At 36.9% G+C, this 16,178-nt stretch overlaps 1 protein-coding gene across 3 annotated transcripts in view; it reads right to left on the bottom strand.

Annotated features, from left to right (window-relative positions):
• LOC149780592 (5-oxoprolinase-like) overlaps positions 1-16,178 on the bottom strand; it is a 178,953-nt gene that overhangs the window by 44,184 nt on the left and 118,591 nt on the right. For all 3 annotated transcript variants that reach the window (XM_089937708.1, XM_089937707.1, XM_089937709.1), the window contains exons 30-33: positions 15,425-15,574; positions 10,189-10,263; positions 7,885-7,967; positions 5,101-5,261 (exon numbers count right to left, since the gene is read on the bottom strand). In XM_089937708.1, the coding sequence (XP_089793834.1) occupies positions 5,101-5,261; positions 7,885-7,967; positions 10,189-10,263; positions 15,425-15,574 (469 nt within the window). The remainder of the gene's footprint in view (positions 1-5,100; positions 5,262-7,884; positions 7,968-10,188; positions 10,264-15,424; positions 15,575-16,178) is intronic.

Here is a 16,178-nt window from a genome sequence, read left to right as displayed (position 1 = left end):
AGAAAGAATCTGGGAAAACCCTGGGAAGAATCAATGACCCACAGAAAGCTTACTGGCAAGCTTTCTCAGATGCCCACTTTGGCTGAGATTGCAGTGATCAGTAAAGGTGAGTGCCTTAAACCACTTGGTCACCCAGGGCTCCTAGTCTGGACACGTGAAATACAAGAAATGTCATTGTGACTGGTAGAATAGCACTAATAAAAGATAATAAAAGTTTAAATTTACACAAAAAAGGGATAGTGCAGTGGTATCATATTTACAATGAGACTCTAGGACATCAGGTTTGATTCCTGGTTATGGCATTTGTAGTCAGAGGTTTTCTCCAAGTTCATCTACCCCACTGATCATCTCATATCAACATCTGAGCTGTCATAATTATGTATAAGTTGAGAAAGCTGTTAATATATAATGTAGCATCATCACTGTAAAACAGTGAAACCCTGCTATAACAGTGAAACCCTGCTATAACAGTGAAACCCTGCTATAACAGTGAAACCCTGCTATAACATGTATCTTTATAACACTAATTCAGATATAACATGATCAATGCATGGCTCTGGAAAACTGTTATATTAATTGCACCAGTTTTCTTGAAATATTAAATAGTTTAATGCCACAATAAACTAGACCATGATTTACCATATATTCCCCAATTAATGCCCCCACTCTATAACCCCCTTCTATTAGTAAAGAACAAAAAATTTATAAGATGCACTATATGACCAGTGTGTTTCAGTACCATCTGCTTTAGGTCCAAGATTGCAACAAAATGCTGCAGCAGTCTCAGTTTGTCACACTGTTATAATGTATATATCAGTGTATAAAGTCATAGGCACAATGTAGTATGGAAACTAGCAGAGAAAATTTAAGTGATTAAATGTATACAAATATGGCCTAATGACCTCCACATCTATATGTGCACACATATTGAACTGTAATAAATCTTTTTCTTTCCTTATTATTTTTGTATTATATTTTGGCACTGAACTGAGACACATCATTTTATCTATGCTGAAATGACTAACATGTATGTTTATTTGTGTATGTTTTCTATAGAACTATTATGGATTAACTGAAAATACTGCAATGAAATCTGTTTGTGAGTACATGTATCGATCCTGACACCCAGGGCCAATCTAACTCTAGATAGAGTCCCTCCCATATTTTAAGAGAGTTGCCGATTGGTCTTGTTAAAGACATATAAAAGAAAGTGTTATTTAATTTGCGTGACAAAACCTTAAGTGCACTAAAGAAATGTGCATTGGTTGTTGTTGTTGTTGATCTAGGGTTTAACGCCATTTTTCAGCACAAGATAGGCTAAACATGGCGGCCAGTATAACTGCTGGAGGAAGAACTCTGGAAAACCCAGGGAAGAACCACTGACCCACGAGAAGCTACTTACTGGCAGGCTTTCCCATGTACACACGCTAGCCGAGCCTTGGACTCAAACCCACGCAGACAGAGGTGAGATGGCAGTGATCTGGAACGGTGAGCGCTTTAGACCACTTGGCCACTCGAGGCCCCAAATGTGCATTGGTAATACATGTATAGCATGATATGCTCTATGCTACACAGATATGTACCAATACATGGCTTTCTGCTTGAAATCAAACAAGTAAATATGCAATCACATTGTTGTCATTATTTGGCATTTAATACACTTCATGACTGTAACTGTTCCACTGAAGCACTCACCTTACGTCCACTCCTACACCCACCCATCTGAAGGGCCTAGAAGATACAGTGTGACCCCGCTATAGCGTGCTCTGTTAAAACGCAAATTCGGATATAATGCGGCTGTGGCATGGCTCCCAAAATCTCATATACAAGTATTTTTCTTGTGCACAAAAAAAATTCTTAAAAAGTACCAAAAAAATGTAAAAAGTTGCTTATCATTTTGGGGAAGAGATCACATATGAATAATACAAGACGATCGTGGCTTGGCTCCTGAAATTTTATATGCATTTTTCTTGTAAATCAAAAATTATTTTATGTTTCTTAAAAGTAAGAAGAAAAAACCGCATAAAAAATTTATTCTGGGATCGCGTAGGTCTTCACCAATGTTGCAAACTTGGATTGTTTTTTCTTACTGGCTGCAAAACATACCATGTTACCATGTGGCTTTTTATTTATTGGTGACATTGTTGGCTATTTAAATTTTTATATACGACCATTGGTTTGGAGTGCAGAAATTCAGAGGAGCCATGAAAGGAAGCTGCAAACTGGATATAAAATGCACTGAAATTTATCTACTGTTACATAAACAAATTCTTTATCCTTACTGACAAACTATCTAAACAGTGCATTGTTATATCATAATCCGCTTATCTTGACATCTAGCAGGAGTTCTGAATGTTGTGAAATATCTGCTTTTTTGTTGTTGACATTTCTGGTAACAGAGATCAATCGGACGAGGCACTGTCTCATAATCTATCTTTCAGCGGATTTGTGGTCGCTCACTAGTAATTAATATATTTACAAAGACTGACATTTGTATGTGGATGGTAAGTAAAATTCCTCTTCTTTTCACTCTGAACTAAATCCTTCAGAACACTCACGTTTTCTGTAATAATCCCTGTCATCAGAACACCTGCATCTCTATCGTCCACTGACCCTTTGTTAATTTTCAGATGCATGCATGGAAGGCAGCATCAAGCTGCTACCACAAATGTACAAAAAATAAAAATACATCTTACTTATTGGTTTATTCAGTAGGCATGGAGGGACAGTAACTAGAATAGTCTAAACGATGGAGAATTCCTTTTTAAAAATGTACCCAGATAAAATAGTTTGCTGAAATTTCAAAGGAAACAGATTACCTTTGAAGCACCGACTGTTATGAAAACGTACTCAGCGAATGGAAAAAATACCAGTCTCAATCATGCAATACAATTATTTGATGTTGCCATCACAATAAAAAATGGGTATTCGTTGGGTTCTCCAAAGCTGTCCTTTATTGGTGACTTCAATAGCGCATGCAACCTTCATCAAAGAAAGCCAACTACAATCTTTCAATAATAGCAAAGAAGTTTTCTTCAAAGGAAGTCAGTACCAAACTTTAATAAAAGTGATGGAATCTAATGGATTTTTGCATTTTCCAATGTGACTGGAACACGTTAACTGTGCTGTGAAAGTTTCCTTTTTGTAGGGAAAAAGTTTATGCTTATGAACGCTAACAACAGCAGCTTAAAACGCAAACTAAATGTGTTTCGTTATTCGTTACGTGACTGTGCTATGTTTTTCCACTGAATTTAGACCAATATGACCTGTTACAAAATTAATGAATATTTTAAAGCTGTGTGTGTGCATATTTTCGATGGAATCACTTGTATTGTGGATTCAATGTATATGATGAGGTTCGCAAGTGAGTACACGGTGTTGATACTCTATTCACGCTATACATTAGACATTTATATATAAACAGGATTCACGTATATGTACCAATTCATGGTTCTCTAAATAAAGGAAACTATTATATTATGTCTTCTCTGTTTTCACTACAGGTGTTTTTCTCATTTAATATGCATCAATTTAAGATGGTAACTGTGCTGACGAAGCATGTATTTTACCACCCACATTTATTACCCACCCACACACAATTTTTTGGGGAGTACATTTTCTTTAGCTGTCTGACATGTTTTGGTATATAACGCAGTCAGGTTTTATGGCTTCCAACTACCGTGTTATAGTGGGGTCACACTGTACTATGCAACATTTTATTTAATTAACTGCCTTGTGCATGGTACATTACATAGCATGGTGTCACTCTGTGGACCCTGACATTCGTGCAGTAGTTGGATTTTCAGTGTACAGTTTTAATTTTGGAAAACTAAATAGAGTCACCTTGAGATGACAACTTCTATGTATCTCACTTATATATAAGGCTTCTACTGAAAGTATGATATAGTCAAGAACTCTGAAGTTTATACTACTTCTGCTACTACCATATGGACCAGCACTTACAATGTTTTGTACTTCTCATCCTTACATGCTATGGTGCAGTGCTGTGAAAAATACTCACTATAAAAATACAGTGCTATACAACTCACTTTATATGTGTACCAATTCTGGTTTAAATATCATGAATAGTTTGAGAGTTTATGGGCAGACAGAGAGACAGACTAACATAGTGAAAGCTATATACCCCCCTTCCTCATATTACATACTGGGAGAAAAAAATAAATAAACCAACACAGTCATGTATATCCCCTGACTGGATCAAATACATGCTTGAAGACAGTATGATTTATTTAAGATTTCATATACAAAGAAAACTTGTATGTAAAAAATATCCAGGGCATTATTTTCTCCTTAAATGTACAAAAATTGGAAATAAAGAAAAGTGAATAACAAAAGGTACATTTGAACCACTAACCCAATATGTGTAATGAATTTGATAAAGAGACACCTAGAACAGTTCCATAGTTATGAGTGGAAAGGAAAGCATGGACAATGGATTTAGGACAGAAAAACAAACAAAAATGTGAAACTTAAGGATTGTGAATAACAATTTGGACCAGGGCCCCGAGTGGCCGAGTGGTCTAAAGCGCTCACCATTCCGGATCACTGCCATCTCACCTCTGCCTGCGTGGGTTCGCGTCCAAGGCTCGGCTAGTGTGGGTATGTGGGAAAGCCTGCCAGTAGCTTGTCGTTGGTTGGTGGTTCTTCCCTGGGTTTTCCATGGTTCTTCCTCCACCAGTTATACTGGCCGCCATGTATAGCCTATCTTGTGCTGAAAAATGGTGTCAAACCCGAGAACAACAACAACAACAACAATCTGGACCACTAGTCCAATGTGTAAAAAGTTAGATGGATACTCCAAATAGTTTCAAATGTATGCCCAGGAAACAAAATTGTGAATCATGGATGGATGGATATAAAAATGGGCAAAGACATAAAAGAATTGAAACTGAAAAATTGTGAGCAGCAAAAAGCAAAAATGATCTGAACCACTAATCATATGTATACATACCAAGTTTCATAGAATACCTTGAACAGGCTGCCTCCAGAAACAAAAACGTTTATGTCCAGAGAGATGGGCATAGCATAAAATGTATCAGATGGAGACAAAAACTGTAAGGTTTCAAAAACTAAACCTACCCTGGAGGCCATATGGATGGAAGACTCTTCTCTCTGTGAGAACAGATAAGGTCAAGGACTTGCGCCACAGGTACTCCCTTATCACCCCATCTCCACCTCTGTGTAAACCTCTTCCTCCTGTCCCTGGGTTTAAATGGAACCGCTTCAATACAACAGGGTACCTTCATAATGGCAGACATAAAAAGTAAGAACTCCCAATATGTAAGCATGTACCATTATAAATATTTCAGAACATTTCACATATTCTTCAATGATACATTCTGAATGCAAATATATTTAATGTTATAGGAAATTACTATTTAGATTTCCAGTTATGACATGATGTTGATCACTATTACAGTCTATGGATGCAGTACTTATCACAATGAAATTGAACTAGTCTGTAATTGTTCCAGTCATGATACAGTGCTGATCATTAAGAAATGTTGACAGTCTATGTGTGTCTCAGTCATAATACAGTGCCTATCGCTATGAAACTGGACCAGTCTATCATTGTTCCAGTCATGATACAATGCTGCTCATCATGAAACTTAGACAGTCTATGTGTGTCTCAGTCATGATACAGTGCTGATCACTATGAAACTGGACCAGTCTATCATTGTTCCAGTCATGATACAATGCTGCTCATCATGAAACTTAGACAGTCTATGGGTGTCTCAGTCATGATACAGTGCTAATCACTATGAACTGGACCAGTCCATCATTGTTCCAGTCATGATACAATGCTGCTCATCATGAAATTTAGACAGTCTATGGGTGTCTCAGTCATGATACAGTGCTGATCACTATGAAACTGGACCAGTCTATCATTGTTCCAGTCATGATACAATGCTGCTCATCATGAAACTTAGACAGTCTATGGGTGTCTCAGTCATGACACAGTGCTGATCACTATGAAACTGGACCAGTCTATCATTGTTCCAGTCATGATACAATGCTGCTCATCATGAAACTTAGACAGTCTATGGGTGTCTCAGTCATTATACAGTGCTGATCACTATGAACTGGACCAGTCTATCATTGTTCCAGTCATGATACAATGCTGCTCATCATGAAATTTAGACAGTCTGTGGGTGTCTCAGTCATGATACAGTGCTGATCACTATGAAACTGGACCAGTCTATCATTGTTCCAGTCATAATACAATGCTGCTCACCATGAAACATAGACAGTCTATGGGTGTCTCAGTCATGACACAGTGCTGATCACTATGAAACTGGACCAGTCTATCATTGTTCCAGTCATGATACAATGCTGCTCATCATGAAACTTAGACAGTCTATGGGTGTCTCAGTCATGATACAGTGAAATAGAGCTGATCATTATGAGATTCAGACATTCTATAGATGTCCCAGTCCTGATACAACACAAAAGAAAAGCATACATTCAACCTGAATAGTCATCTGAGATTACAACTCGAACATTTTTTTATATATAAAGACAGAATTATAAAACATGAAGGAAAAACAACAAATATGTATTACAGCGAAGACTATTCAATACAATGCCATGGCAGATTTTCCCAGCTAAAATGGGAGAAGAGAAATTTTATTATTTTAAGGAAATGCAACCACCCCTTTTTAAACTGAATCTTCAAAGAAATAGTCCTGGAGGAATGATATGATGCCACCACCTAAAAAAAACTCCTTTTCATATTTTCATAAAGAACACTGACTCCTACCGCTGAAATTTCAGTGTCTATCCATTATTGAATTTTATGTGATACTTTGGTTGCTTAGATACTGATCTTTAGCATTAGGGAATAAGGCATGCTTATACATCTCAACAAATCAGACTCAAACCACCCTGTTTTTATTCCACTTAAGCTCTTTAGTGATCCTTTAAAATCTTTAATTCCATCTGAATTACTTTTGATCACATATAGTATAGACTCTAATTCATCTCAACAACTTTAAGCATTGAAGGAGAATGTACCTTACAGACAAAATCAAATTAATGTTAATTGTTTAATGCTGATTGAGCTCTTTTGTAATCCAATCAAAACAACTACTGTCTTCAATCCTTTTGGATTTGCTTCTTATCACACATGGTATAATCCAGGAAGACAAACAGGAATGTTAATTGTTTTCGTGCTGCTTGAAATTAGCAACTAAATTGTCTTGCCCTGCTTGAAATTAGCAACTAAATTGTCTTGCCCTGCTTGAAATTAGTAACTAAATTGTCTTGCCCTGCTTGAAATTAGTAACTAAATTGTCTTGCCCTGCTTGAAGTTAGCAGCTAAATTGTTTTGCCCTGTTTGAAGTTAACAGCTAAATTGTCTTGCCCTGCTTGAAGTTAGCAACTAAACTGTCTTGCCCTGCTAGAAATTAGCAACTAAATTGTCTTGCCCTGCTTAAGCCAGTTCACAATCACCTGATTACAAGCAATATTGCTGTAAATAAACTACCCTAGAAGTAAGATGTAAAAAAAATGGAAAAAAATTTTTGAATAATAATTTAGTATATGCAGAAGAGTTCAGTGTGATGGGAAGAATGTAAGACATTCCTTATCTTGGGAGGAAAACCGTCCTGACATGAAGTTTTACGCGTATGCAATTGCCTTTGAAATGACATGTGCCACTCTTGAACAGTCCATGGTCCTGATTGCAGAGTACTGGCATGGCTCATTTACAACGATATTAAGATGATTATTTATAAACATCATTATATTATTTCTGACTTGTATCATTGTACAATATATTGACAGGTGTATAGATACTTTAGACAATAATGATTGTATCAGCTGGTATCAGAATGCAAGTTGCCTAAGCACATAGAGACTTGCCTTCTCTCCAGTATTTCTGGATCTGTAATTCTTGTGTTGGTCATATGGGTATGTACACCACTACGCCCATCCCATGTGGGTCCCTGAAAACAAAAGCTTTAATTAGACAAGCAATGAAGTTTATTCATAATCCTCTGGATTATTGTCTGCTTCAAACCCCATGAATTTGTCCGATGTATCATCAGTAACCAAGTGTAAACGTCTCTGATTACACAGCCCCCTCCAAAATACAGCCATTATTAGACTCTTCTGCAATATTCATATCTGGAAGAACTGGATCATTCTGTAAGAGGGAGCCCAGAGATCCATTTAGGGAGTTTGAAATTCCCATTTTCTTGTTGGTCTTTACTGTGACTGATGTACTCCACCCATTCCTTCTCATCAAGCTTGTGATACTGATGTATTCTGCCCACACCTTTCTCACCAGTTTTGCTGATGCTGATGTACTCCACCCTCTCCTTTCTCATCTGGTTTGCTGATGCTGATGCTCTCTACCCACTCCTTCCTCATCAGGCTTGCTGATGTTGATGTACTCAATACACTCCTTTCTCATCAGGCTTGCTGATGCTGATGTACTCAATACACTCCTTTCTCATCAGGCTTGCTGATGTTGATGCACTCTACCCACTACTTTCTCGTCAGGCTAGCTGTTGATGGTGTACTCTACCCACTCCTTTCCCATCAAGCTTGATGATGCTGATGCACTCTACCCAATCCTTTCTCATCAGGCTTGCTGATGCTTGTGTACTCTACCCACTCCTTTATCACCAAGGCCTTGAGACATTAAGAGGTTGCAGCTTAGATGTGCAGTCCCCAGGGATCGCTGTTGGAATTGTATTGCTCCTTTTGAAATAATGTTTGGCATCAGCCAAGATTTGGCCTCAGAAGCTGTCTTAAATTAACATAGTGTCCTGATGCTTGGTGTGCTTGTACCATAATATCAATGTCCAGAATTGAATATGGGTTTTAGTCATCCACCCTTTTTCTTGGAATCTAATGAGCAAGTATTTTCAACTGTGTCACTCTCTTCCTCTTAAATATAACATCAACTTGCTGGCAGCTACCATGAGCAGTGGCACTCAGAAGTGCTGTAAGGTGTCTTCATTTTGATCTTCTGCTGCCAGGAGAAAAGACCTTGCTTCTTTCATCTCTGCTGTTTTTTGAGGAACTGGATCAAAGATGACAGGAGTACCAATCAGGCAAAGTAGACAGGAGTACCAATCAGGCAAAGTAGACAGGAGTACCAATCAGGCAAAGAAGACTGGAGTACCAATCAGGCAAAGAAGACAGGAGTACCAATCAGGCAAAGTAGACAGGAGTACCAATCAGGCAAAGAAGACAGAAGTACCAATCAGGCAAAGTAGACAGGAGTACCAATCAGGCAAAGTAGACAGGAGTACCAATCAGGTGAACGGATAATCATATCTTCTGTGCTGCATGTAGATGAACTGGTGAAAATCATTTAGTTTTATTTCATAGTTATAATGGTAACTTCAGGGACAGAGAAGTTTGAATTCTGAACACCAAGATTTTACACAACATAAACTTCTGCCTCTATAAGCACAGAAATCATTTCTATGTGATTTGAAGAGGGCATCAGACATGGTGATGAGAATATTAAAGAAACTTTAACTGCATATCTCTGCTGCAGTACCCGTCGTATGATGCTATTAACTACCTGGGATGGTAGCTCAGCTTCTGACCACCTTTTCCATAACTTCCATGTTTTGTCTTTATGTTTGATGAATAATCTATCCCGCAAACATTCTTTCTTGCCACATCAAAATTTTGGGCTGCCATATTCATTTCATTGACTTTTTACATAATATGCTAACCAGTTTTTGACTGACTGTACTGCGACCAATTTTATGGTGGTTTCAACTCCTTTTGGAATTCAATTCTGGGAGTGCCTATGTAAGATATAAATTAAATACTTTCTCTTTAAACGGTGCTGACTTTATAGCAGTGACTAAATAAGAATAATTACAGTAAAATAAAATCATGTTCTTTTAATCATAAATATTTACATTTGAGCTGTTCTGTATTACCATACTTTCTGAAATCAATAAAAGAAAATGCAAAGCTACCTATTCATATTTTTCAAAGAAATTTCTGAACCAATTAAATTCACTACAATTCCATTATGTTCTTTAAAACTGATAGAACAAGTTATTATCTCTCTATGTGTAATTTGAAAATACACATGTGTACATATGTGGGTGGCCTATATAGATCTCATCCATATTTTACTTTTAGTTTCACTTTCTGTTTCTGTTTATTTATTATTTGTATTACAGTACTTACTGCCCCAGCTCCTCCAGCCACTGTTTCATAGTGTGCAAATTTGGCATCCCCAAAAGTGATGTTGTTCATACAACCCTGCAAATAATAATAATAATAATAATAATAATAATAATAATAATTGTTGTTGTTGTAGGGTTTAACGCCATTTTTCAGCACAAGATAGGTTATACATGGCGGCCAGTATAACTGGTGGAGGAAGAACCCTGGAAAACCCAGGGAAGAACCACTGACCCATGAGAAGCTACTGGCAGGCTTTCCCACGTACCCATGCTAGCCGAGCCTTGGACTCGAACCCTTGCAGACAGAAGTGAGATGGCAGTGATCCGGAACGGTGAGTGCTTTAGACCACTCGGACACTCGGGGCCCCCAATAATAATAATAATAATGTCAAAGCTTTTTTTGTTCAAGAAAGATCAAATAATAATCACTCCTGACTGCAAGATTGCATTGTGAAATATTCACTAATCCTCTAAAATTGGAAAGAAAACAAATTAAATTTTGTGTTATTTTATATTTATATATATATATATATACATGTAATAGAAAAACAAAAAAAATCTAGTAGTGTAATTCTCACATGATCAGATTATCAAAGTGACTTTTTACCTATGGTAAACCCCTATCTCCAATATTTATGAGACAGAATCCCAGGAATTATTAGTAAAGAAATACTGTATTTACACTCTTAAGTAAATATCCATGATCATTTTATCCAACATATTTTACAACTAATTATGAATTATACTTGTATCTGGATACAATTCTAAGTTAAATTTTTATTATATTTTGTGTTGCACTGTTCCACATTAGAATAACAATGAGTAACCTGATGACAATGGCAGACTGTTCACTATTAATTTCAAGTACTGTGAAAACATTCATTTTTTATCAAGGGTACCAATTTTGGGGGTTTTGCCAAATAATTACATTTGCACTGATTTTTACATTCATGGATTAGGGAATGTGTCATGTTATTCCAACAGAGAAATCATTATTCATTGGATTTTTAAATTGGTGGTTTTGATTAACTACAGAATCCATTAAAATTGCAACCCCACAAAAAATAGTGAGTTGATAGAATATCATTGTGTACTTAGCTTGTGTTGATAAAACCACACAATTTCAAATGAACAATACATGCAGTGGTCCCACCGCTTATTGGACCACATTTGTGATAAAAAAGGTGGTCCTATAAGGGAGGTGGTCTTATAAGAGGGGAGGCCACTTGTGGGAGGGAATAAATAGTGAAAAATGTGTTACTCTTTTGCAGGGTAAAATGGCTTCTGATAGCTGGTTGGTATCTCACAACAAAGACTTAGTATGAGGGACACCACTGTATTAATTACCATATATACTCACTTGTAAGCTGAGTCCAACTGTAAACAACATTGACCCTGATCTTCCTGTGCATAATGTACCAGCAGATCAGGTTCCAAGTTATTTCTTCTACTAATTACTCGTAACAAATTGCACAGACCCATATCTGCTTGTGCATTATGTGACAGCAGATCTGGATCTGTGCAGTCTGCAGTTGGACCTGACTTATAAGCAAGTATATATGGTACTTTATATGTTACCACCGAGTCGTCTAATTCTGCGCATCGGGTAATACTGTGTAATGATACATCATTTCTGTAAACATTGGATCACGTGTTCTTTTTGGACGAAAATCAAGACTGTATCTAGAAGTAACAATCGTCATTTAATTTAGGTAAGTAATGTTCATAAAATGGAACAAAATCTCCCACATTTTCTTCCTGCATGCATATGAAAATGTGCCTTCTAAATGTCAACATGAAGTCCCGCCCCTGACCCTTTTGAACTTGTGACCTTGAATCTATAATAATATGCTCCTAAAGATCAAGATCTATTTAACTGTTAATATTTATTTTTAGAATCATATAAATATATTCAATATTGAAAAGATAGAAATGTTTATCTTAAGACAATACTGCATCATAATCCAAGTCCAAATTTTGCATGAAGTTGTCCCACACCTACTTCATCGTCTGCTTACCAGCTTATCATCTGGCTAATATGGTGTTAAAGCAAGAGTCTCCCAAAATAATTTCCCAGGCATATAGTATGTTTTTATAAACTATACAGTAGACGTTATTGTCCAATTTATTGATGTTGCTCTTCAATTTAATACCTTAAAACGAAACATTTCAAAGTTCCAATAACACACCATAAATTATAATTCTTGCATTATCTTCCTTTCCTATATGACTAATCCTGATAGAGGGAATGCATTATTAAATGCTCTAAGTCATATGCAGAAAACAGGTGATGCAATTAAGAAAGCAGCAAGATTGTATGGTGTGAAAGAATGAACACTTCGTTTCAGGATAACTCTTTAAATGATCTGAATGGTATTTTTTATATTGCATCTCTTAACGTTTGTTGTGGACATTGTGAATATCATGTTGGAAAGTTTCATTTGTGACTTGGTGAACCCATCCACGTCATTTACTGTATCATCTCTGCTTTCAAATGGACGAAACAGCTTGTTTAATTCATCCACAAACAAATCTAATAAACCAAAAACTAAACGTCTTCTTCATGAGCATATATTGTTGCTTATAAAGTAGTTCCTAATACATGATGCTGTTTGTAGACACATGTCGTGCAATATAAAACCTGTACTGTTCCAACTGAAAGTAGATCATCCAACCTTCTCTGCAGCCGAGGACATAAAGTTGGCTCAGCACTGCAAGAAAATGGCCAGATATGGGTATGGGTACTGCAGGTGGCAAGTTATTGACACAGCAGCAAACATGGCCAAGGCTACTGGCATGAAATTTAAACCTCATAAGGACTGGTACTATGGATTCTTAAAGAGGTTTCCTGACTAGATGGTAAAGTGGCCCAAAAAAAGGGACATTTATAGACTTCACAGCACCAATGATCTGAACATCAAGACCTTTTTTAAGGAACTAGAAAATATATTAGATAAATATCAGCTAAAAAATCAATCTCAACATATATGGAATGTGGATGAGACAGGAGTAACACTCGATCACAACCAACCCAAAATAGTCACAGCTAGAGGATAAAGACCTATTGCTTTAATGGCTGGTCGAAGTGCCACAACAGTGATCCTTGCAGGCAGTGCTCTTGGTGAAACCATTCCGCCATATAGAAAGGCAAAAGACTCACTCCAGATCTAACAGCCAGATGTTTACCACAAACTAAGTTCACAGTAACACCAACCAGTCGGTCAACATCTGAAACATTTGTGGATTTTTTTGAAAACCATTTTATGGTACATGTAACGACCAGACCATGCCTCCTATTGTACGATGGTCATGCAATCCATATTACATTAAATTTGATTGAGAAGGCTTGCCAGAATAATATTCATATGTTTGTTTTGCCACCTCAATGCAGCCATCAGTTGCAACCACTTGATGTTGGGATTTTTAGCCCCTTCAAAACTGCCTTGTCCACAGAATGTCACATCTTAACATATTCCAAAATTGGGCATCTAATCACTAGACATGACCTACCCAAATTAATACAGAGTGCGTACTTGTCAGCTGTACTGTACCAAATCTAACGAGTGCCTCTCGTAAGACATGGATAGTGCCTTTTAATCCCCATGCAGTGTCAGAAATATTCAAGGAAACAAAACAAGAAACAACCCTTAAAGGTAGGAAAGAACGAACCAATATGAGAAGTATAAATTTGCTTCTCACCAGCATTGAGGAAAAAGTAAATTCTTTTATAAGCATATGTCCCGAAAGAAAAAGGAATTGTACTATTCCAGCGGTACTGCAATTACTGAAGCAGTAATTATGCAGAAGATCGGTGAGCCCCAGGCTGCAGAGAAAGAAAGTGAGCAAATGAAGGGAACAAAAAGGAAACATCATGAACAGTGTGACAGAAAAAGTAAGGAACCATCAGGAAGAAAAATAAAAGAATAAGATGGAAAGAAAATCATTCCTTAATTGAGAGAAACAGAAAATGTGTGCATACTGAGGTAATTAACAGTCAAGGGCCAGGACCAAGTATTAACAGAAAGGAATGGATGACAATTTATGATAGTGCCACAGACGATAATGATGAAAATGATGATGATGTCTGTTGTTTATGCAATTTGTTTTCATCACAAGAGTCTGGAAGATCTGGATGAGTGGAGATAATTAGTTGGGTAAAATGTGATAAATGTTATGGCTGGGTTCATCTCTAATACTGTAAATAGACATCTGTTGCCCATGGTGATCGTTTTACTTGTCCTATTTGCAGTTATTTCAGTACAATGAAATATGTAGACTCCTTCCATGAAGTCTTAAATGTTCTATGTTCATGTGTAAGATGCCGAAATTTTATAACATGTTGAAATTATACTAATTTGTTTTCAAAATCGGTTCAGTTTGATTAAATCTCTTGCCATTTAGTGAGCTTTACGTTGAATGATTTGAAAAAAACTATAATTCTGACCTACTTCTTTATGTTGAGATGCTGATGGAAAAAGTGCAAAGTAATGTATTTCATTTCGACAGCCTGATGCAAAAAATGTTACATTGTTTTAAGGTCATGCCGACATTTCGGGAGTCACGAAAACACATGGGTAGTATCTTGTGTGTCTGGAATTATTATCATTTTGAACAGAATAATCTGGTGACAATAGCTGCTTTTCAAAAGGTAAGCGATGTAATATTTTATTTTCATCATTTTGTTCAATTCTGCATGCGTTTCATGATAATACAAAAACCTCAGGTGCCCGACAAAATTGTACCTATTTTCATCCCAATGTGACCTCATTTCATTAGAAGATTATTGATTGATTGCTAGAAATAAAGTCATTGTTGTGATGAATGTTAGGAAACTTGCACTGTGTTATTCATCAGGAGTAAAACGTCTGCTCACAAGAACTACGACTTTGTTAAAATCGCTAGTCATAACCGTGTTCCAAATATTTAAAAGTTATTCAACAGCATGTGTTTTACTCCAAATGTGGCTTTTTCTTTTACAGTTAAATGACCTGTATATGAATGTGTAATTAAATCAATTAAAATTAAATAATAAAGGATACTACTACTATCCAATAATATTTACTTTATATTATCATGGATTAAATGACCACACATTAACCTAAAAAGAAAACAAATTTTTTAGCAAAGACATTCTGTGATGCAAATTTGTATGTTATGCAAAAAGTAGCCATTGTGAGATCCCAACTGCAGCCATCATGTGATGCCAGCTGCAGCTCTGCAGTCATGACATTTGTTACCTGAGAGGCTGCACAAACACCAAATGCCCTAAGGATGATGTCCACAATTCTCTGTGAGGTCAGGACATTTCCACCAACAACAGCAGCACTGTCTGATGGATCCAGGATGCTTCCCTTGGGGATGATCACCTTCACTGGCTTCAGACAGCCCTGTTTATGTAAGCAAAGAAGAGAAGAGTGGGTAAAGAAAAACTCAGCAATATTTTTGCAGTTTATTTAAGGCGTGACTACAAGAATAACTCTCCCTAATGATGCTGAATTACATGGACGACTCTGCCTATTAGGGCTGACTACAATGACAACTCTGTCTATTAAGGCCTGGCTACAATGACAACTCTGTCTATTAAGGCCTGACTACAAGGACAACTCTGCCTACAGAGGCCCAACTACAAGAACTCTGCCAACTGAGGCCTGACTACAACGACAACTCTACCTATTGAGGTCTGACAACAAGGAAAACTGTCAATCAAGGCCTGACTACTGGAAAACTTTGCCAATTGAGACCTGAATATAAGAACTCTGCAAATTTAGGCCTGACTACAAGGACAACTCTGCCTATTGAGAAATGACTAAAAGGACAACTCTGCCTATTGAGAAATGACTACAAGGACAACTCTGCCTATTAAGGTCTAATTACAGGAAAACTGGCTATTGAGGCCCTACTACCAGGACAACTCACCTATTAATGCCTGATTACAAATAAAACTCTGCATATGTTTGCATATTCCTGATTAATATTATTGTTTGATTTTTT

Source organism: Sinohyriopsis cumingii, chromosome 16 (genome assembly GCF_028554795.1).
Source record: "Sinohyriopsis cumingii isolate HCF-2022 chromosome 16, ASM2855479v2, whole genome shotgun sequence".
NCBI lineage: Eukaryota > Metazoa > Mollusca > Bivalvia > Unionida > Unionidae > Sinohyriopsis > Sinohyriopsis cumingii.
This window is presented reverse-complemented; position numbering and strand designations above follow the sequence as displayed.